This window comes from Podarcis gaigeae, assembly GCF_964106915.1.
Source record: "Podarcis gaigeae genome assembly, chromosome: 9".
Taxonomy (NCBI): Eukaryota; Metazoa; Chordata; class Lepidosauria; order Squamata; family Lacertidae; genus Podarcis; species Podarcis gaigeae.
This window is the reverse complement of record NC_139685.1, coordinates 30,333,644-30,355,787: the sequence shown is the minus strand read 5'-3', so window position 1 is coordinate 30,355,787 and position 22,144 is coordinate 30,333,644. Positions and strand designations below refer to the sequence as shown.

The window sequence follows — 22,144 nt, the reverse complement described above, 5'->3', positions numbered from 1 at the left end:
GTAGTAGCAGCCAGATGGGATGGTATTTCTAGCCTATATGGGTGGGCATGAGAGAAGTTGTTCATGTATACAAGGGAAATAATTTCTAGATGGTCAGTACAGTTTACAGTGCCATGTACAGTGTGACTTGACTTGTATTGAAACACAGCCCGTGTTTTGAGTTACCTGCTTATAGGGTCACATTTGTTGCTATGGCTAATTTCACTGACTGACACGCTTTGCATGGTTTTGAGTTTTCTGTTGTGGTTTCACTGATTGAATTTCCGATTGTATGCTTATCAACATATCTGTAAACATTTACGAGAATAACTTCAAAATGCTCAGATCCTTAATAATGTGGTGTTGAATTGGGATTTAGAATTGCAGCAATATATTTTGCCTCTACACTCATTCAATTGAATTATTTCCTTTCGGTTGCTACTTTTCGTTTCCAGCCCAGTTGTGGTCTATATTATTTTAGATTAATCTGTCCTGATAGTGTATATAGATGTGCTTCTTGGTGGCAGGAGAGTTTTCCGCATGTGCAATCACTTACCACATGAAATGAGTGAAGTACTTCCATGTGTGCTCTAGTCCCGTTACTGCTCTGCCATTCTACCACTGGGTGTTGAATCTGATTCAACAGATTGGATCCCAAGATGCTGACCCCTGGGCCACATTTTTGTCTTACAAAAATTTGCCATCCTAGCCTTGCAAGACTAATGGGATGTGTTTAGCTTGGAGGTTCACTTGTTTTCTTTCTGGATTTTTGTTCAGCAGCCTGGGAGATGGCATGGCAAAATAATCCATTTTTACCTGACTCCCTATTTTCGCTCTGAGCAGTGTGAGTGGTGGGACTATGGATGTGGAAGTGGCTATCCTGATCAGATAAGCCTTCTGCTGCCTGGGGGTTTGAATTGTAGCTTCAGTGTCCATTTCTGCCAGCATAAAAAAGTGAACAGTTTTGTTGGGTTTCTGATTAGGTCTACCCAGCCCAATATAGCGAGTGAGCAAATGCTTCAGTTGCCTTTTTCAAAAACAAATATCCCAAGCATCATTCCTAGCCTCTGGTCATTTATTAGAAACCTAGTGTATTCTTGTGCCTCCAGCTTCTTGGTATTGCAAATCCACCATGCGATTGGCCATGTTTGGTTGATTATAGCAAGAGTTGCATAAGCCTTATGCCTTGCACATGCTGCCCCATTGCTCCCTCTTTCATGCAGGCCACAATCAAAGCGGGAACACTATAATAACCATAGTTTCCCTTTTTATCAAAACTGGGAGACTGGTTACCAGCTGAAGAACAAGCCAGGTTTAATTGTTTGAAGTTGCTTCTTGCCTTGTACCTTGTTAATTTTGAGTTTTTCTTTGTGACTTGAACAAAGAGGCTGCATGTTATGGGAGGGGGGGAGCAGCATGCATATCTTAGCTTACCAACCTAATATATGATTGTCTGAATAGGTCTGCACACACACCGATATATAAATTCAAGCATCTAGTAGGAAGTCTGCATGACATATGACAAATTATGTTTTCTTAGTGAAACCTGCTACCTTTGGATGTCATTGCCTTCCCTCTAAAGTATAAAAAGGAACATACCATATTTTTCGCCCTATAGGACGCAATTTTTCCCCTCCAAAAATGAAGGGGAAATGTGTGTGGCATCTTATGGGGCGAATGCAGGCTTTCGCTGAAGCCTGGAGAGCGAGAGGGGTCGGTGCACACCAACCCCTCTCGCTCTCCAGGCTTCAGGAAGCTATCCCCCCAGCCCCGCAAGCTCCCAGAGCGACGCAGATGCTGCGCGCAGCTTCGGCATCGCTCTGGCTCCCATTCTGGGGGCTGGGGAAATAATTTTTTCCCCTTTATTTCCCTCCCCCCCCCCAAATCTAGGTGCGTCCTATGGGCCGGTGCGTCCTATAGGGCGAAAAATACGGTAGATACCTTTCTTAATTTTTAAAATCTCAAGATTCTATATATGCTTCAGTTGTTATTCTTTAGTTACACCTTCCTTAGCAGAAGAGGTTTAATATTTTCCTTCCTGTTCTTGAAAGGTTTTGTATAGTCTCTGATTATTTTGTACATTTTCTCTTCACAGTTTCTAGTTATATCCTGTTTGAAATATGAAGATCAAAAGTGCATGCAATAATCAAGATGAACCATGTGTTTATATGGGAGCAAACTGGTATAATTAGAATTTTTATAAAAGCCCATAGTTTAGATTTTTGTTGACAGGTTGGACTTAGCCCTATGGGTTAAGATATTCTAAATGCAAGACTATCATCTAGTACTATAATGATAATTTAGTGGACTTGAACATTCTGTGATTTTCTTTCTTAACTCAAACAAAGATTGTTGTTGTTGAACCATAAGAGACAGGTGCAGTTTTTGGTCCCAACTACAATAGACTGATTATTTAGTAAAGGGATTTCGCCTTTGTTATTTTACACATGGGGCAATAGAATACTTGGTAAAATGCACTAGCTGTATAAAGAGAGAGAGAGAGCGAGAGAGAGAGAGAATGAAAAATATTTTTGCAAGTTAGAAGGAGCCAGATTCATAACCATCCGTCACTCGCTTGGGCAAGTAGCTGATAAACTTCATAGAAAAATAACAAACAGTGTGTCCCTGTATCTTGACTGGTGAAAATGAGATTCTTTTCCTGATTGATGTGAGTGGGGAGGCTTGTAAAAATGCATTTCCAGCTGATTAGTTCAGAAGATGTCAATCTCAAACAGTTTTATGACCTGCAGTCTACATGCCAGATGTACATTTGCTATTTATAAAGTAACAAAGATGAATGACTAAATTTGAGCATTCCTCTATGGCAACTGTGCTAAATATTGCCTGCAGGACAACACAGAGCAAACAGAGCAAAGCCCCCAAAAGCACCTATTGCCAATATAGAGCGTTTAACAATTAATGTATTGGATACTGATACTAACATAAATTGGTTTAAGCCCAGATTGACAAGGCATTTGTCTATTACTCTGTTATTTTTAAGAGAATACATTTTGAAGAAAATCATAAATGCATTTTAACTTAATTAGTGACAGACAACACAAAATATGTCAATAGGTTAATATTTGTAAAATTTCAAAATACTTTGAGAAGAACAAGCATCATTTCTCAAACTGCATTTGCAAGACATACATGGCAATCTCACCTGTATCTTAACATGTGTACTTACAGGAAAGCAGATAATGTTTTCTAAGCAGAAAATATGCATGTTGGCAAAGTCACCAGAAGTGTTTACATTCTGGACTCCATACATATTTTTCTGGAAGAAGCTAGTGTGTTACCCTTCTGTCGCTAGAGTTACGAATGCTGAGCCAAAGCACACATTCTGGTGTGTGTAAATAAATACATAATTAGCAATAATTTGTAGTTGTTGTAAAGTTAATTTGGGGATATGATGAAAAGGAAATTGAAGGAGGGTGATAGATGCATGTGTGCTATTTTGTGCACATACTACTAATCTCTTTGGATTGTGGTCACAGTGTAAAGTTTAAGATCTAGCTAATTAATCATGTTTCCCTCAATGGCATTTAATTTAAAAGGTAAAGGTAAAGGTACCCCTGCCCGTACGGGCCAGTCTTGACAGACTCTGGGGTTGTGCGCCCATCTCACTTAAGAGGCCAGGGGCCAGCGCTGTCTGGAGACACTTCCGGGTCACGTGGCCAGCGTGACAATGCTGCTCTGGCGAGCCAGAGCCGCACACGGAAACGCCGTTTACCTTCCCACTGGTAAGCGGTCCCTATTTATCTACTTGCACCCGGAGGTGCTTTCGAACTGCTAGGTTGGCAGGCGCTGGGACCGAGCAGCGGGAGCGCACCCCGCCGCAGGGATTCGAACCGCCGACCTTTCGATCGGCAAGTCCTAGGCGCTGAGGCTTTAACCCACAGCGCCACCTGCGTCCCTGGCATTTAATTTAGTGGTGGCTAAAAACTAACAAAGCAGTAAGGTTATTGTGCTAAGTGATGTATAGATATTAAGTGATAAATAGAACTTTTCTCAAAAGAATTGCTACCAAGACAAGAAGATAGACACACAAGATAAGAGAAATATAGGACACAGAAGCAAACAAAAAACAAAAAATTTTTTTTTACTGATTTCACGTCAATTTCATATTTTCTTTCATTTTCCAGTGCACTGAGAAGCAGGTTGTATCATTTTTAGAAGATGATAGATAGGAAAATGTAGAACAGAAAAAAGATCATTTGAGAATGAGAAATAAGCAGACTGGTAGGAAATAATAAAAGGAGCTGAGGAGCAGCAGGGCTTACACAGCAGACGCATGGGGAAGCGTCTTCCCTGCACATCAGCTGAGCTGGTCACGTGAGCTGGAGGGGTAGCTGGAGGAGACTTCATTGAGCTGCTCAGCTGATGCACTGGGAAGCTTTTCCGTGCATTAGCTGACCAGCCTCCACAAGCCTCTGGCTAACAAGGAGACCCTCAGCAGAGCCTGAAGAGGATGTCCTCTGGGCTCTGGGGAGGGTCTCAGTGCGAGCTGGAGGGGCAGCAGGACTTGCTCAGCTGATGCACAGGGAAATGGCTGCTGCGCTACCCCACACATCCTCTTTGGGCTCTGGGGTGGGTCTCCTCGTAAGCTACTAAGACTCTCCATGTGATTTCATTGACTTGCGAGGGGGTTCGGAATCTAATCCCCACGTAAATGGGGATTCACCTCTGTATTTAAATATGTTGTGCACATGTGTGAAATACGCAGGTTTGTATTCACTATGTTATGTTATATAAGCTGGTATTCATCATTAACTGATTTGCATTAAGATTCAATTTGCTGAGCATATATTGTGTTCTCATATATATATATTTTCAGCTGAAAGAGCGGCTGAAATTACCTCTGCTTGTAGCAATGTAGCCTTTCTTCTAAAGGAAAAAGAATCCATCTTCATAAATGTTCTTAAATATTTAAAGCTGACTTGCAGCTCAAATGCTTTAAATATGCTCCAAGAAGCAGCCAAGCTGCAGTTACCTGCTTCTCTTTCTAGAAAACCAAATAACCTCACATAAAAGCTACTTTTAAGCCCCCTTGGAAATTATTTAATATTTATAAATCAGCAATATGTGTGTTAGCTATATCTGTGCTGGCATTGAAATGAAATTCTGCAGTGATTTGAAATCTGGTATACTTTGAACTTCTCAAATTGCAACAGTACTCAATATCAATTCACAAAAATTTGTGGGTACTTTGTTTCTGTGCCAACATCTGCATGAAATCTGAATTTCATTGTGGCTTTTGGAACTTGTTTGCATTGTACTAACGCATCACTAAGCAAAGGACCCAGAAGTATCCCAAGCTATATCCTGCTCCTTCAGAGGCAGTGTAAACCCTGTCAAGAACAGGCCACCTACTACCCATCTGGTCCAGGGAACTGTCCACTAACAGTGTCTCAGTTTTATCTGGATTAAGCTTCAGTTTGTTGGCTCTCATCCAGTCCATTACCGAGGCAAGGCAACAGTCCAGCACATTCACTAGGTAGCGTTTTAGTAAAGCCTCTGTCTGAAACCCTCAACAGCCACTGCTAGTCAGAAAGACAGTATTGAATGTGTTGCCCTCCAGATGTTTTAGGGCTCAACTCCAGACAACTTGGCCAATGGTAAATCATGATGGGAGTTGTGGTCTTTCTCTCTCACCATGTGATATGATGAAGGGGGGGAGTATGTTTTATTGTTTCCCAACTTACCTAGAATAACACACCTAGCGTTCCTAGGCAGTATCCCCTTAAGGCACTGTCTAGACTTTGCTTAGTTTCAACAGAGTTACTCTATCTTGCACCTTTCAGCTATTCTCAGAGACCTTTTTAGTAACTTTGAGGGTTCTAAATTTGAACCAGCAGTGACAAGGGCAGCTAATGCTTTTCATATTCTGAGCATGCATATTGCTTCCCCCATCACATCAAGGATCAGATTTTCCTCTTGGGGGAATTGCAGCTGGGGAAATAATCACTTGTAAGCTGTTGGCATCATTGTGAATCTCCACTGGATGCATGAGGCGTTTTTGGCCCTAACGCTTAGATCAGGGAGGGTTCATATATATATCTATATATCTATATCTATCTATCTATCTATCTATCTATCTATCTATCTATCTATCTATCTATCATCTATCTATCTATCTATCTATCTATATGCACATGAACACACACACAACTGCTTTTGTATAGTGCCTATTCCAGTGACATGCCCTTAAAATAACAAACCAAAAAATATTATTAAGGCTGCCTTTGAGTAGACTGTTTCCAGAAAGATCAACTCACCCACGCACTTGGTTATATGATTGGGAACAGTTTACATACATAAACCTGCAAAATTCAGCGTGGCGTCTTCTCATCTACTTTAGTGCAGCTATGATGCATAGTCTTACCACTACAACAGGAGCCACAGATTTATAGCTTAGGATCCTGAAAGGCAGGATTCTGACAGTTGACACGTTAACTTGGAAAGTAAACTGGTTTTCAGCCTTTCCCTGGTGTGGTTATGCAGTTGTGATGTTGTATGCACTTTTTAGATATTCATCCAGTTCTGTTGTGTGTGTGCTATTTCTCTTATTTATTTTGTCTCGAGTTTCTTTAATATGCAAATTTATATATGCCACATTTGCAACATGGACCCTCTTCTTCATTGCTTTCAGATTATTACTTAGCACAATATCTGTCCTTTGTTCCTCTGAAAGGCCTGAAATAACTTCTAATCTTCTAATATCTTTGCTTATTATTTACACTGTGAAAACTGCTGTATGTGATTGTTGTCTTTAATTGCTCATTAGGGAAAATGAATAGGAAGTATTGCTCCTTTTCTTCTAACTTTTTTGTCTGTAGATGGATTAATTGACTGCATGGATCCTGACTGCTGTTTGCAGAGTTCCTGCCAAAACCAGCCCTACTGCCGTGGACTGCCGGACCCACAAGATATCATTAGCCAAAGCCAGCAGTCACCATCTCAGCAAGCTGCTAAATCCTTTTACGATCGGATAAGTTTTCTTATAGGACCGGACAGCTCCCATGTCATTCCTGGGGAAAGCCCTTTCAATAAAAGGTGAGGGTTTTCTGTTATTCCTTTTGCTAGACTTTGTTTCAAGGATAGTTGGAAAAGTATAAAATTTGGGACTCTGCATGGCTGATTTTGTACAAAACTTCAGACAGACAGTGATACTGCTTTAACATAGCTTTTTATACTGTGTACTGTCTAAGTTCTAACAGGGCATTCCATTAAGGATTATATAAATCTTCATTGACCCAGCTGATTTGGGTTAGCACAGTTGGAAGTGTATCAAAGTGATGAAAACGCCTCAGAAGGGAAGGCAGTGATGCACTTTTAAAGCTGAGCTCAGTAAATAATATAAATTATGAATTAATGTAATAGAACTGTTAACTGCATGACAGTATGATTGCAGGAGCTGCCTGCCTGGTGCTTTGCAGAGTGGTTATATACCTGAAAATAAGCTAGTAACTGAAAGCAGGTGTCCTGTGCCTTACTGAGTGAAAGTAGATGATTTACTCTGGAACTCCTGTGTCTGCAGTAATTTAGCTGCATTAATGTAGTTGAGCACAGCGGTTGATTAAAAGTTGTAACACAAATGTTCCTTATTACTCCTTTAAATTCTGTGCTTTGCAGCCCCCGCAGGTTTACAGATTGCCTAAAAATTAATTGGCAAAACACTTTTCCGTAGGGAAGTGCAAAAAGATAGGCTGTTTAGAAGGAAAGCCTTGAGTTTATAATTTTAAAACACCATTGCTAATTTATTAATTTTGCACACTGATCCAAAATGCTTTGGTTGTGATCCAGAGAGCCCCTTTATATGCAGTCAAGAGATTGTTCGCCGTAGTAGGGGTCTATCCAAACAGCAGTTCCCTCCTACTGTAGCATATCATAAACGGCTTTTAAAATTCATGAAACTTAAAAAGATTCTTACAGTGCAGCGCAGGACGCTTTTGTTTGAAAAAAAACAAAACAAAATAAAAATCCTGCTTCATACTGAGGGTGTTCCTTATATTTATCAGATTTCAGCCATTGGCTTAGAAGTAAGTTATTTTGATCCCAATGAAACCTACCACCAAGTGAGTGTGCTCAAGTTTGCAGAGTTAGCAAGCAAGATGCAGCAGTTCAGTTCTGAATACCATTACTAGGAAGTAAGCCACATTGAATTCAGTGGGAATTGTAAATAAACATGCACAGGATTTTACTGTACAGTGGTACCTCGGGTTAAGTACTTAATTCGTTCCAGAGGTCCATTCTTAACCTGAAACTGTTCTTAACCTGAAGCACCACTTTAACCTATGGGGCCTCCCGCTGCCACCGCACCGCCGGAGCACAATTTCTGTTCTCATCCTGAAGCAAAGTTTTTAACCTGAAGCACTATTTCTGGGTTAGCGGAGTCTGTAACATGAAGCATATGTAACTGAAGCGTATGTAACCCGAGGTACCACTGTATAAGCAGATAATATTTTTACATGTGAACACAGAGGCGAACCCGAATCTGCTGCTGAGTGTACATGTGACAACAAACCAATCAGTTACCACTGTATTTGTATGATGCAAGTGCTTGTCATATTTACACTGTAAGTAATTCGGTGTACACTGAAACCATCTCAGAGAGACTATAGATCCAAATGAGTTTTGAAATAAGGCAGTGGCTGCACAGTATACAACGTTGTGAACTAACAGGATGTTTATGCTTTGGTACATTGGCATGGAAGTGCTTGTTTGGGAAAATATTAAATGTTGTAATTTTGTACCTTTCCCTACAGTCTTGCATCTGTTATAAGGGGCCAAGTATTGACAGCAGATGGAACACCACTCATCGGAGTTAATGTGTCGTTTTTACATTATCCAGATTATGGGTACACCATCACTCGTCAAGATGGAATGTAAGTTTCATATCACGTATGTTGAGATAGCAGTACAGAAAATTAACTTGCCTTATTTCAACAAAGGTTGTTTTGAGATTTATGTCTACACACATGTTTATGTTTATGTCTACACACACACACACACACACACACACACACACACACACGAGAAAAGGACTACTGCTTCTTCTGACAAACTTAAGAAATCAGAATCTTTAAATTTAAATTGTATATATGTCTGTGAGCAAGATGTAAATTTAAGGCATTTTACACAATAATAATCTGATTTACATTAGGTTTGACTTGGTGGCAAATGGAGGCGCATCTTTAACCCTAGTGTTCGAACGGTCACCATTCCTTACTCAATACCACACAGTTTGGATTCCATGGAATGTCTTCTATGTCATGGACACCCTGGTCATGAAGAAGGAGGAGAATGACATTCCCAGCTGCGATCTGAGTGGATTTGTGAGACCAAATCCTGTCATTGTATCATCACCTCTTTCTACCTTGTTCAGGATTTCCCCTGAGGACAGTCCTATTATTCCTGAGACGCAGGTACAATACATCTTAAGTCCAAATATATTTGTGAGAATCAGGACCCTTTCTAAGTAAGGGGGGCTGGGGGCAAGGTTCCTTCTAGGGTCCCCACATATAGTGCCTTGTCAACTCCACTGCTGCCACCCTGATTCCTACCCTTTCCTGGTTGCTTTGTCTCCCCCCTCCCCCTCTTAACATGTGTTAATGGCAATAGTTAATCTGTCCCTTGTGGTGATGACTGCCTCCACAGTGTTTGCCATGGAAGCTAAATGTGGCATCTGAAAGCAAGTTAAAATTTAAGGAAATGTGTTACTGCATAGGATATATGGGCTGCAATGAAATAGACATTGGGAAGGATCCAGGAATTACAAGGTTATCAGCTTATTGAAATACATGGTGTGACCTATAGCATGTTTCAAAATGAAGAGTTCTTTTTACTTTGAAATTAAGGACTCTTATGTAATATTATTTAGGCAACTCAAAACATTCTGCTATAAAACTTGTGTTTTAGACTCATAATGCCCTACTCCATTAGCATTGCAAGGTGGAAGGGGATGAAACATAATCATTCGTTGATGTGGACTGGAAGCCTAAAGGAAAACACAGAATAATTAAGCAGGAGCCAGTTTTATCTGTCACTGTTATGCCTCTGCCTTTGGTTACTGCAGATGAGATCAAAAGTTAGTTTCAAAATACTACCCATGGCAACATAGCTTTGATTTTTGGCAGTAGCTGATGAAATGTCTAAACTCAAGTCTATAAACAATTAAAATTAATAATTTACAAGCCTCTCGGTAAAGTGCTTTGAAAGAAAGGATTATTTTAAGAAAAAAGTAAACTTTTACACCTTGATTTTATTTAAACTGTACTAATATGAATAGCTTTTTTCTGATGTGTGGGCACATTAGCGCTGTTGCTAATGCATATCTGATATGTATTTTTGCAGGAAAACATAAATTAGAGGGGTGCTTTCTCCAAACTCTGTGCACTCATAGGATTCTTACCTTCTGTTGTAGAAGTGACGCATATTTATAATTCCCAAGGGCTGAATGTTAAGCTCAGATGCACAATACATAATATTGAATATCCTCATCTCTCACAAAAACCATTAGTCACAATAAATCAATACAGTTCCAGGCTTTCTTGGAAGTGAACAGTGTAATTTTTCAAATAAATTATCAAGCAAGGCATATAATGTATGTGTAAGTGATAACTTGAAAAACAAAACAAATAAGTTTATTTCCATTTGGTTTTCCTTCACTAGAATCAGCCACAGTACTAAAATGAGTTGGCAACATTCTGCATCATTTTCATAGCATACCAATGTGCTACTCTAGTTATGGAGTCAAAGCTTTATTAACACTTTGCTGTTTGCCAGGACAGTCTGGTGGCAGAAAAGAACAGCAATCACAGATAACATTAAGCCAAGGTGTATGATTTGTTCAAATCATAATGTAGAGAATCCTTGACTTAGTTTGATATCTTAATTAACATTCATGATTTGTTTCTGTCCAAACAAATTGCCACGTGAAGCCAAAGTTTGCTGTTGGCTTCCTGAACATGGTTGTTTGGGAGAAACAAACCATAGGCACTGGTTCAGACATCACACTAAAATTAAAGTTTGTTGTTCATTGTTCCAGAATGCAGCTTGGGTTCATTTTCTTGAACAGTATGCAATGGAGCCTGGGCAATTGCCCCATCCAAGATCAGGTGACAGCACTTGTCACCCACACCCCATGCCATGCTATTGAAAGGGGTCCCTCCCACTCCCCAGAGAGGGGTTTTCTTCGAGGGGGAGGAGGGGGTAGAGCTTCCTTCCACTTGCAGTTTTCAAGAGACCTAACCCATAATTGCAGGATTCTGTTTGGGAGAAGGGAGGCTCTTGCCTGGTAAACGTGGGTATTCAACTCAATTTTGCTCAGTTTTAAATGAATGAATGTAGCACCATTAATTTCACTGGGTCTACTTTGAGTAAAACTTGCATTGAATACTGCCTATGCTGTTACCCAGTGAGGCAGGACTTCTTCATGATTCCTGCCACCGTGCCCCCCTCATGAGAGCTTATGGAGCCACATGAAGTGTGGTGTGCCCTGAGATCTTGCAAAGGGAGATGCTTCTCTCCAAACTTGGGCCATGGCAGCTGTTGCGTTGCCCTGCAAATTGCCTGGATGGCATCAACATGCACTTGCAGAACCAATTAGTCCGCAGCACCTCCTAAACTGGAATGATGCTGAGCAGTGCAGATCTTTCCTTGATGGCTCCTACCTGGAAGCTCAGGTTAGGCTAACTTTGAGGCAGCTTTTTGAGTTGGTGGCCAGCATCCTGAGAATTGAGCTTTATGTGTTTCAGAGGCACCATATTTTAGTGATATGAGATTTATCGTTGTCTTTTTAGAAATCTTCTCATCTTAATGGAGCTGTTTGGTGGCTTTACAGCTAACGCTTTAGTGGTGTGGTTAAGAAAAAAATCTAGTTGGAAGTCTTGAATGAAATAAAGATGATTGACTGCCTTAATCCATGGAAGACAGAAACCCATCTTGTCTAACTATCACCCACACACTTTTCTAGGCAAGAAAGGCTCTAAAAAGAAGATTGAATCATTGTGCTCTCCTGATATGAGAAAGGGTTGAATATTGATCAGAATGCATGAGGAAGCTTTCCCTAAGGCAGCCATCTAGCTTGAGAAAGAAGGAAAGAAAATTTCTGTTTTAAACATCTTCCTTGAAAAATTGCCAATGTAAATATTCTGAAGGCAATATTTTGAAATGCCATACAACAAAACCATTTTAGTAATTAGAACTAAATTGTGAAATATAGTAATTAGAAGCAGGAAAATCAGAGAGGGTTATGAGAAGAGCAGCTCATCTCTGCAAAAGAAGTAAGGTGCCACTCCACTTTCCGAGGGGTACGTCTCCATGCGCATCCTCTTGCTGTACCATCCTAGGCTGAGAGGCCCCAGACTACACAGATGATGTCAGAAGGGCCAAACACACCAGTGGTTCATCAGACTGCAGAAGCAGCTGCTGTGAAGGCTGAGTGCCATTACTCTCTCACCTAAAAGGGCAACTCTTCCCAGGGGTTTTGCAGGATACACGGTCATCCTGCTCACCAGAGCCTCAACCCAGGTAGAAAGAGACTCATGCAGCTCTCAGCCTGCATGCTCAGCCTGCATGTCCATAAGTGTCTGACCTTCCCCCATCTCCTTTCCCAGTCTGCTTCTTGAGGGCTTCAACATTGGCAATAAATGCCCTCACATCCATTTCCTCTTCACCCACATCAGCAGCCAGTTGATGAGGGATATATTTCAGGGAGGTTTTGTGTGACTTTTTAAAGGAACCATGGCAAGACAGGAAATAAGTTTGATTGGACCGTAAGAGGCAAATTTCCCAGATAGAAAGGTTCCAAAATAAAAAGGATTTCAAAGCAGAAGGGTATGTGTGCATGCCTGTCCTGTGATGGCTGCAGTGCTTCAATCCTGCTGGATTTACCAACCAGAATTTCAGATCCGGATGAAATCTTGGTTTAAATTTCTGGTTTAAACACACACAGATCACAGCACCAAGCCGGCTCATGAAGGAGGGGAGGCATACAGACCATTCCTTCCTAAACCATTGTCTTTTACAGCACTCAGATCACAGTATTTTGTACACATGTATATATGTAACAGTTATTTTATAGGTAGTACATCCATTGATGCAGCAATTGCTGTAGGAAATAAGGTTGTAAAAACTTTTGCATATATTCATCCTAAAAAAAAAATCACATAATGCTTCAGAAGTTTAGGTAGTCAGCCCAATGATTGTTTAAACAATTGTATCTTTCTACAGAAAACGTATTTCTGATAGTTTCTAATCAATCACATGCAGTAAAATTCTTGCTAGTTGAGATTATTTTGTCATTTTCCTCTTTTTATTTTTTAGGTACTACATGAGGAGACCACAGTCCCAGGAACTGATTTGAAATTGTCTTATTTAAGCTCCAGAGCTGCAGGGTATAAATCCGTTCTTAAGATCACCATGACGCAGTCAGTGATACCATTTAACTTAATGAAGGTTCATCTCATGGTGGCAGTGGTGGGAAGACTTTTCCAAAAATGGTTCCCTGCATCCCCAAATTTGGCTTACACATTCATATGGGATAAAACTGACGCATATAACCAAAAGGTCTATGGTTTATCTGAAGCTGTTGGTAGGTCTTATTTGTGTTGTTATGGGTTTTGTTTGCATGTTTGCATTATCTAGAAAACATAGAATAATATTTAATAATGAAGATATATGAGAAGTTCTGTATGCTGTGTAGAATGAATGTAAACTTTTAATTGTTAACAATTACTGTTACAACAGCTTACTTTTAACAGTAAATTGTTGTAAGCTGACTTGAGGGCTCTTCTTAGAGTTGAAATGTGTTATAGACATATTTTTTCATTTTTATAAAAAGAATGGAACTTTAAAATCACAAAGGAATTACACTTCGTTTGTAATTATCACATCTAACTAAACTAGTACCTGGAAGTAACAAATTGTGAGGACTGTGTTGATCAGGTCTGAGACAGACTAAGATGGGGAAAATAGTTGCACCATCATTTTCACAGACAAAGCCTTGGACTGCCTGTGGTGCTTTCAAAAAACAAAATGATTTTAATTGCCTTAAATTGCTATTAAACATCTGGTGTTTTTCAACAACTCAAGGCTTTAAATTATTTCAAGGGAGCATCAATATATCATGTGTATATAGAGCTTCAAGCTTTAATCAGTCAGTACAATTAATTGACTGAAACTTCAGTCACAGATTAAAATTTGCTCCCTGAATAATTGCTAGGGTTGACACAGTGCATGGGACTCCTGAACTAATTCTAGCCAAGCAGGCTATACAGGTGTGTCACCTCTATCCCTGCAAAAGATTTGTTGAAAATTATAAATACCATATTTTTCGCTCTATAACATGCACCCGACCATAACACGCACGTAGTTTTTAGAGGAGGAAAATCCGTAGGCATGCCACCCGTAGGCATTTCCTCCATAACACGCACAGACATTTCCCCTTACTTTCTAGGAGGAAAAAAGTGAGTGTTATGGTGCAAAAAATACGGTATATATTTCCTAGATTGTATCTAACACTAACCCAGAGGAAAAACTAATATTCTAAGTGTGTTATGTTAACATGCAAAGAAACTTCCCTGTAATTGGAAACCCTGTTCAGTGAAAGTACTTAGAACCTGTCTTCAGGTATCAAGAGAGGAAGGGTAGTTTAATAATAATAATAATAATAATAATAATAATAATAATAATAATAATAAATATTTTTATTTTTAATTCCAGTATCTGTAGGTTATGAATATGAATCTTGTTTGGATCTAACACTGTGGGAAAAACGGACAGCTATTTTACAAGGCTATGAATTGGATGCTTCCAACATGGGGGGCTGGACCCTAGATAAGCACCACGTCCTGGATGTTCAGAATGGTAAGTCTCCATTTTATTTTAATATTTTTTTTCTGGACTCATACTGACTATGTAATTAATTCATTGTCTGTCACGCAAAAGTTATGAGTAATACACATTCATGACTATCCTAGAATTATTCTTTAATTTGAATTAATGTTGAATTTATGAGCATAACTTCATTCCATGCCAACACCAGGAAATGTTTTCTTCTTCATACTACATAAAATCATTATGCTGTGCCTAGTCTCCCCCCACAGTTTCCATGGAACTGTGTCAAGTACAGCTAGCATTATTGCTGCTCTTTTGCCTCACTAGCATGATTACTCCTGTATTTCTATGCAAATAAATAAGTGTTTCCTAAGCCTCTCATTGTCAATTCGAATATTTGGTGGGGAAATGTATTTTATACAAATATGTTATGGGTGGGAGAGGTTTTTAGTCCACAACAGAATTGGCACTCGTATGCAGGAAATAACTTCATCCATTTTCCTGCCATTTCCAATGGTTCTTCCTTGCTTCATTAACTTTCCTTTACTCATTTTTACATATCTTTATTCTTTAATTCCAACTCTTCTTTTATTCTTTTACTTCTTTTAAATCTCTGGTATTTACTGCATTCCCCCCCTTAAATCTCTGATAAAAATCCATGTTTCAAAAAAAGGAAAAGGAAAACCCATGTTTCCTTCCCATAGTTCTCTGCTTGACCTGCTTTCTCCAACCTTTTTCTTCTTCTCTGTCATCACTAATGACTAGCTAAACTGTGATCCTAAGTACACTTACTCAGGCACAAGCTCCCTTTTCACTTGTGGCTTCCAAGTAAATATGTCAGATTTACTGGAGAGCTTTATTGTTTCAATTAAACAGTTTGCTTGATGCCCCACGAAGCTTCTTCACTCAAACAGTTTATGCTTAAATATATTGGGACTTCCATAGCAGTATGACTCCAGCTACAATTGCAATATAGCAACATGTATATTTTCTTCCATATTATGAAACACATTACAAGTTGTATGGAGGAAATATTTCTCCTGTCATTGGAACACTGCCAGTTTTAGAGTGAAATGTGCCTGCCATTTAACTGCAGGCGGCAATGACACACAGGTGCTTAGTCAAGGTGACTAATGACACTCATGTTGCCTGGAAGTTATGTTATGGAAGGAAAGAAATGATCTCAGATTTAAGATAGGCAAAGACCTATCTTAGAAAGGAGGATGCCAGGATGCAGAATGTTATGGAAGCCAAAGGACACCGAAATGATGTCTAAGGACTAGTTAACAAGATCATGTTTCTTGGTATTTCTAGCTATTATGGGATTAGTTACAGAGAGACTTCGTTTCATGTGAATATGGTACATTTCACTGGGAGGCAAGGGTTAATAAGTGTACTGCCATTGAATGCCAATGCAACTTATCATGGGAACTGGCACAAAGCAAGTAAGCACTGAGATAATTACGTGTACATTCATTTTCCTCATTTTGTTGTTCAGTAGTTTCTGATCATAAGGTGAGTCAGCTATGCTCCTAAATTTATGCTCAGGAGACTGTTTGACAAGTAATGACTTTTCAAAGTGATGCCTGTCTAATTGAATAAATGAAGTGGCTAGTTGTAATGACAGGGTGGATGAGCTGGGGAAATTTATTCACAAGGGAGCAAAGACAGTGACAGGTGTTTATACGGACACCCTGAATCACTGCAATAAATATTCTAATGTTCATCTTTCCCCCTGTGGTAATAGAAGAGAGATGCGAAAGGGCAATTTTTCAAAGTAATGACAGAATAAATCAGGTACCATAGTGCTGAGTGCTGACTTGTATGATACCTCTGATGAAAATTATAGAACTCAGCTATTTCAGCAAAATTATGGTTTCCTGATTGTCATAAATGATGTGATCATAGGAAGGGGATTTCAGATTCCATTAGTGCATTCTCGTTCCAACTTTTCTTGGGGAAATGAAATCCATGTGCTGTTATGATGCAGCCTCATTTACATGGCTTTTCTTTTATATTTCATGAGCCATTTTCATTTCCTCTTATTTCATAATGTTGTCCGTCCTCTGGTATACCTCTCTCGGATTGCATGGCATTAGAAAAGTAATTGGCACAGGCCAAGGAACATGTTCTGTTTATGGAAAATATTTACCCATTGAAATTCAACTTAAAAGTAACCTTAGGGTGGAGAAAGCTGCCATAGAACTTCCTAAATGTATTTTAACAGTTACCGTGGGACAAAAATAAAGTCATTAGTACTGTTATCTTTGAAATATTGTACACTTGATCAATAAAGCAAGTATTACTATACTGTACAAAGTGACATGTGGTTTGCATGGATTATAACGCATTGAGATTTACTGTGGAATAAGTGTTAACAGTAATAGCAGACAGTTCTCACAGCAGACCTTGACTGAGTCATTGATCAGGATAATAATGAGGATAGTGGTAATGTTTTAACAAAATATAGTTGTAATTGTGAAAGCCTAATATTATGCACATATATTGCTTCCCCACATTTCCTGTGAAGGCCATAAAAATGATGCTGGAGAAATACTTCTTCTTTTCCTAATGATTCTTGCCCAAACATTTTTGTTGTGTTTGACATATGAGTACAGAACTGCAGATACATTATAGAGCTGGGCTCTGCTAGCAAAGACAACTTATTCTTTTGCGTAAAATAAGACCATTTGACAATGGGAAATTGAGGCTGTCAGAAAACTTATTTACAATAATAGTTTACTGGTATAATGTTGTGGGTGTGTGATGCGTAACAGGACATATGTAAGCAATTTATTCTAACAGTACAGAATAAACGAACAGGAATGCATCATTCCAAACCAACGTTCACCCAAATCCAACTGAGAAAAATGCACATGCAAATGGGTACTGTGTATGTTTCCCAGAGTCAAAAAATCCAGTTTGGGAGATTGTCAAATCAAGTGGTTTTGAATAGTATGAGTTGCCTGCTTGGGAAGGAAGGAGAAGGAACATAGAACTGTATTTAGGTCAGAAAGCGTTTTTTTTATGGCAATCCAGTGGGGGGTTGCACAGGAACAGCTCAGCTTCTCAGCTATGAGAAGCACATGCACAGCACCCACTTGTATATCATTGCTCCCCATTGGATTGCCCCAAGGTAACTGTTGCAAACACGAGTTCTGCCCATTTCTACTTTTCCAGATGTATCCTTTTTTTAAGCATTTGCCAACTTTTCATAGAAGTTTGTTATTTAAAACATCACTGTTATCTTATATGCTTTTTTTCTCTTGCTGTGGTTGCTCTGATTACCTTCTGAGCTGATTGTAAATATGAATAGTGATATTTTGATCCCTTTTCACAAAGAGTTTCATTCAGTGGGTGGGATTGAAATGGATGGCCACTTGTGCAACAGACTTCTAAAGTGCCACTTCCAGATAGCAGCCTCCAGTTCTTATGGACGAGCTTCTCTTGAATTTCAGGAGAACCAGCGTGGTGGTCATTGTCCTCTCTCTTGATCTTGACACGTCTGAAATACAGTCCCAGTGTGGAATATTAAATGTATTTAGTATTTTCTGATCAAAATTTGTAAGTGACAAAAATACTCCACTGATGTAGGAAACCATATTTGTGTTTTCTCCAGGAATCCTCTACAAAGGCAATGGGGAAAATCAGTTCATCTCTCAGCAGCCACCAGTTGTCAGTAGTATAATGGGCAATGGTCGACGACGTAGCATTTCTTGCCCAAGTTGCAATGGTCAAGCAGATGGCAATAAGCTTTTGGCTCCCGTTGCCTTAGCTTGTGGTATTGATGGAAGCCTGTACGTAGGGGATTTTAACTATGTTCGACGGATATTCCCATCTGGAAATGTAACAAGTGTTCTTGAACTAAGGTATATCTTTACTCCTAAAACATTTGGTTTCGAGATTATGTGATGAATCAGTCATTTTATGATACCATGTTTCCATATACACCTGAACACTGTAATAAAAATGCAAATGCTTTAAAAATAATATTTTAAAATGAGGTTGAAGAAAGATGGGACATTTTCTCAAGCCATTTACTCATGGAGATAGCTGTCAAAATATCTCTGCTATTCAGATGATAAAAAATGACTGAATGGAATTACAATCAGCAACCTTATCAGCATCATTACCTATTTACTGTTCCCTCTTTTAACAACTTTTCATCTAACTTTTTTTTCTAATACTGTTGTTTTTTTTTACTCTTCCTTTCCTTGCCTTCCCACCAAGAAATAAAGATTTTAGACATAGGTAAGCATTTTAAGCATGTTCATACTTTTTGTTCAACGTGTTCTTTCCTTTAAAAAAGAATGAACAAATAAATTCAATAGATTGAAGTGCTGTAAAAATTGTTACGATCATAAGGAAGGAGTGCTCTATAAAAGTGACTATTTTTGCCTTAAATCATAGAGAGGTGTAAGTTTGGAAGATTGCTCCTATTCAACATAACCCAAATTCTTTCCCCATTCTAGTTAAAATAGTTATATTTTATCATAAGGCATCCCAGGAAAGTCATTTAAATGATAGGGTATAAATGTCTGAAATGATGAAATAAATAAAAATGTTGCTTGCTCCCTATCACTTTTTGTTTTCCGTTTCCAGCCTGTCTGTAAGGTATTGCTCCTATTTTTCCTCCTTGCTGTGCTTCTGTAATCCATGCCTCACTCATTCACCATCATCCTCTCCTTTTCATTGTTCTCTCCTTGCCCTGAATGCCACAGACAGAACTTTCATTTTGTCCTTGTATCACCTGAAATGCTGTGTGCTTCAGGGGAGTCAATTCAAACATTCAGCTGCTTTATAATAACCAGTGATACAGAAATCTAGTGGCCACTTAGCAGTGGAGAACAAAATTAGCTATGTGGCTCAATGGTAGAACAATTCCTGGCATCTCCAAGTAGCGCTAAGGAAGACTCGTATCTCAGATTCCAGAGAGAGAGCCTCAGTCACTGCGGACAAATACATTAGCCGAGGTCTAACTCAGTATAGATAAATAGGTACCACTCTGGCAGGAAGGTAAACAGCGTTTCCGTGCGCTGCTCTGGTTCACCAGAAGCGGCTTAGTCATGCTGGCCACATGACCCGGAAGCTGTACGCCAGCACCCTCAGCCAATAAAGCGAGATGAACGCCGCAACCCCAGAGTCAGCCACGACTGGACCTAATGATCAGGGGTCCCTTTACCTTTATCTTTAACTCAGTATAGGGATGCGGGTAGCGCTGTGGGTTAAACCACAGAGCCTAGGCCTTGCCAATCAGAAGGTCAGCGGTTCGAATCCCCGCGATGGGGTGAGCTCCTGTTGCTTGGTCCCTGCTCCTGCCAACCTAGCAGTTTGAAAGCACATCAAAGTGCAAGTAAATAAATAGGTACCGCTCCGGCTGGACCTAATGGTCAGGGGTCCCTTTACCTTTAACTCAGTATATGACATGGCAACATCCTATGTTCATAAGAGCGAACTGTAGATGATTCACGCTGAATTATGGCTAGGCATATCTTTAAAGAGGAGGGTGATAAAACAGCACGGACAGCGCTTTCTTTCTGTTCTGTGATCACAGTGACTGCCACTAGCTAGAATGAAGTGGGCAGAGCTCAGTCTGAAATTATTTGCTAGACACATGCATTACATCACTGCTGTGTGCCACAGCTGCTAAATGTGTCATGCAAAATGCAGGGTGACATTAAGAAACCCTCCTTATTATCATGCATGCTTCATCTTTATTTTTGGTCTTTCTCCCCCTCTTACACAAATCCCCAGAGACCTACATTTTATTTTATTACGTCTGGTTTCTGTTGAAATTCACTCGGGCTTCTAGTTATACTGCCTCATGTGGGTTTTCTTCCTTAACTGAAATGTTTTTTTATATTTCAGAATTAATGTTTCACATATGTTGCTTTGTGTAGTGTCGGCAAGTAGCATTTTCTCCATGACTAAATATAATATGCACCCTTATTTTAAATTATAAGCATAGCTGTCAGCTGTTCTCATATCATTCTGAAGGTTCATTGTTGCTTTAAAAAAACAACAACCAGTGCCCTCTGTCCATTGAAACCAGCTGATGCTTTAACAGTCATTAGATAGAATACTTTGTAAATTCACATTTTAATATTATACCAAATGCAAAATATGACATGCATTCAAAAGTTGTTACACATGGCTCCCTGCATTCTGTTGTTCATCTGTTGCTAAGCATATTGGGGAATCAAGAACATATGTTAAGTAATACCCATTTTCTGTGATTTAACTATATTATACAGCACACGTACTTTCAAATACTACTTTTTATTTATTACTGGAATAGGGAAAGTGAATGTGTGATCCATATATCATTCTTCTGGAGTAATCCAGTTGTCTTTAGTGGGGAAACTCTTTAGCCTTTGGAGAACTACAGGCAAAAATAGTTGCATGTTCAGTGTTATATGAGTTGCACTTCCTGGATAGACTAGTGTGGTTCTGCTACAAAAGGACATTTCTAGAGGGAAGCAGGCAATTGTGTATTAATGTTGAGTTCAACTTCTTTGAGATTAGTGTACTACTACAGAGATTCCCTAGAGAAATACAAAGATGTATAAAGAGCTGCAGAGGCAACTGCAGTAGCAGAGACTGGATATTTTTCTGTCTATGAAGGATTTTTACTACACCAAGTATGCCTTGTAATGCCTACATTAAGGTAAAGATTTTGTTTCAATAGAAAGAAGGGAATATCCCATGTTAGTCAAAAACAGCAATTTTACAGCCAGCCAAGATTATTATTGTCGATCTCTAGAGCGCAGAGTCTTTGAAGTCTCCTGAGTTGAGGTTATTTTCAGTGCCGTGGATTCTCATGGAGCATGCTAATGATTATTCTTCAGAGATTCATCTGCCTTGTGCAGGGCAGGCAATAGCACAGCTAGTGTCATTTTCAAAATTGTACTAAAATGATTTCTCTACTCATGTTAGAAATGTTGTACTTGTCAGGAGCCTCCACTAGAATTATCCACACATTTTCATTGATGTAATAATCCTAATGGCAAAGAAATCAGATGACTTGTTCATTCAGCATTCATCCTCATATGCTGGCATAAAGCTTACACAGTGGTTAGACTATGTCCCGTGTGTGTGTCCCGTGTGTGTGTGTGTGTGTGTGTGTGTGTGTGTGTTGTGTGTTCACTTTCTCCTTTTATCAATGATGGAGTACATTGGTTAAAAATCCAACCAACCACAATTATGTGTTCTAAGCTTTAATTTTAAACTGTTCATCATTCTACAACCAAACTAATTGCCCTGAAACTTATCCAAAGTTGGATTTTATATAAAGATTTTTTTTATGCTGATAATTAAAGCACTA

The 22,144-nt window shown here is 39.3% G+C and overlaps 1 protein-coding gene across 50 annotated transcripts in view; it reads left to right on the top strand.

Moving 5' to 3' along the window:
- TENM3 (teneurin transmembrane protein 3) overlaps window positions 1-22,144 on the top strand; it is a 1,240,854-nt gene that overhangs the window by 1,179,001 nt on the left and 39,709 nt on the right. For 40 of the 50 annotated variants that reach the window (XM_083755214.1, XM_083755180.1, XM_083755191.1 and 37 more), the window contains 7 exons: window positions 6,819-7,035; window positions 8,748-8,867; window positions 9,146-9,407; window positions 13,309-13,576; window positions 14,707-14,850; window positions 18,440-18,689; window positions 19,051-19,071. In XM_083755214.1, the coding sequence (XP_083611340.1) occupies window positions 6,819-7,035; window positions 8,748-8,867; window positions 9,146-9,407; window positions 13,309-13,576; window positions 14,707-14,850; window positions 18,440-18,689; window positions 19,051-19,071 (1,282 nt within the window). The remainder of the gene's footprint in view (window positions 1-6,818; window positions 7,036-8,747; window positions 8,868-9,145; window positions 9,408-13,308; window positions 13,577-14,706; window positions 14,851-18,439; window positions 18,690-19,050; window positions 19,072-22,144) is intronic. The other 10 variants (XM_083755173.1, XM_083755184.1, XM_083755177.1 and 7 more) reach the window with 1 other exon arrangement.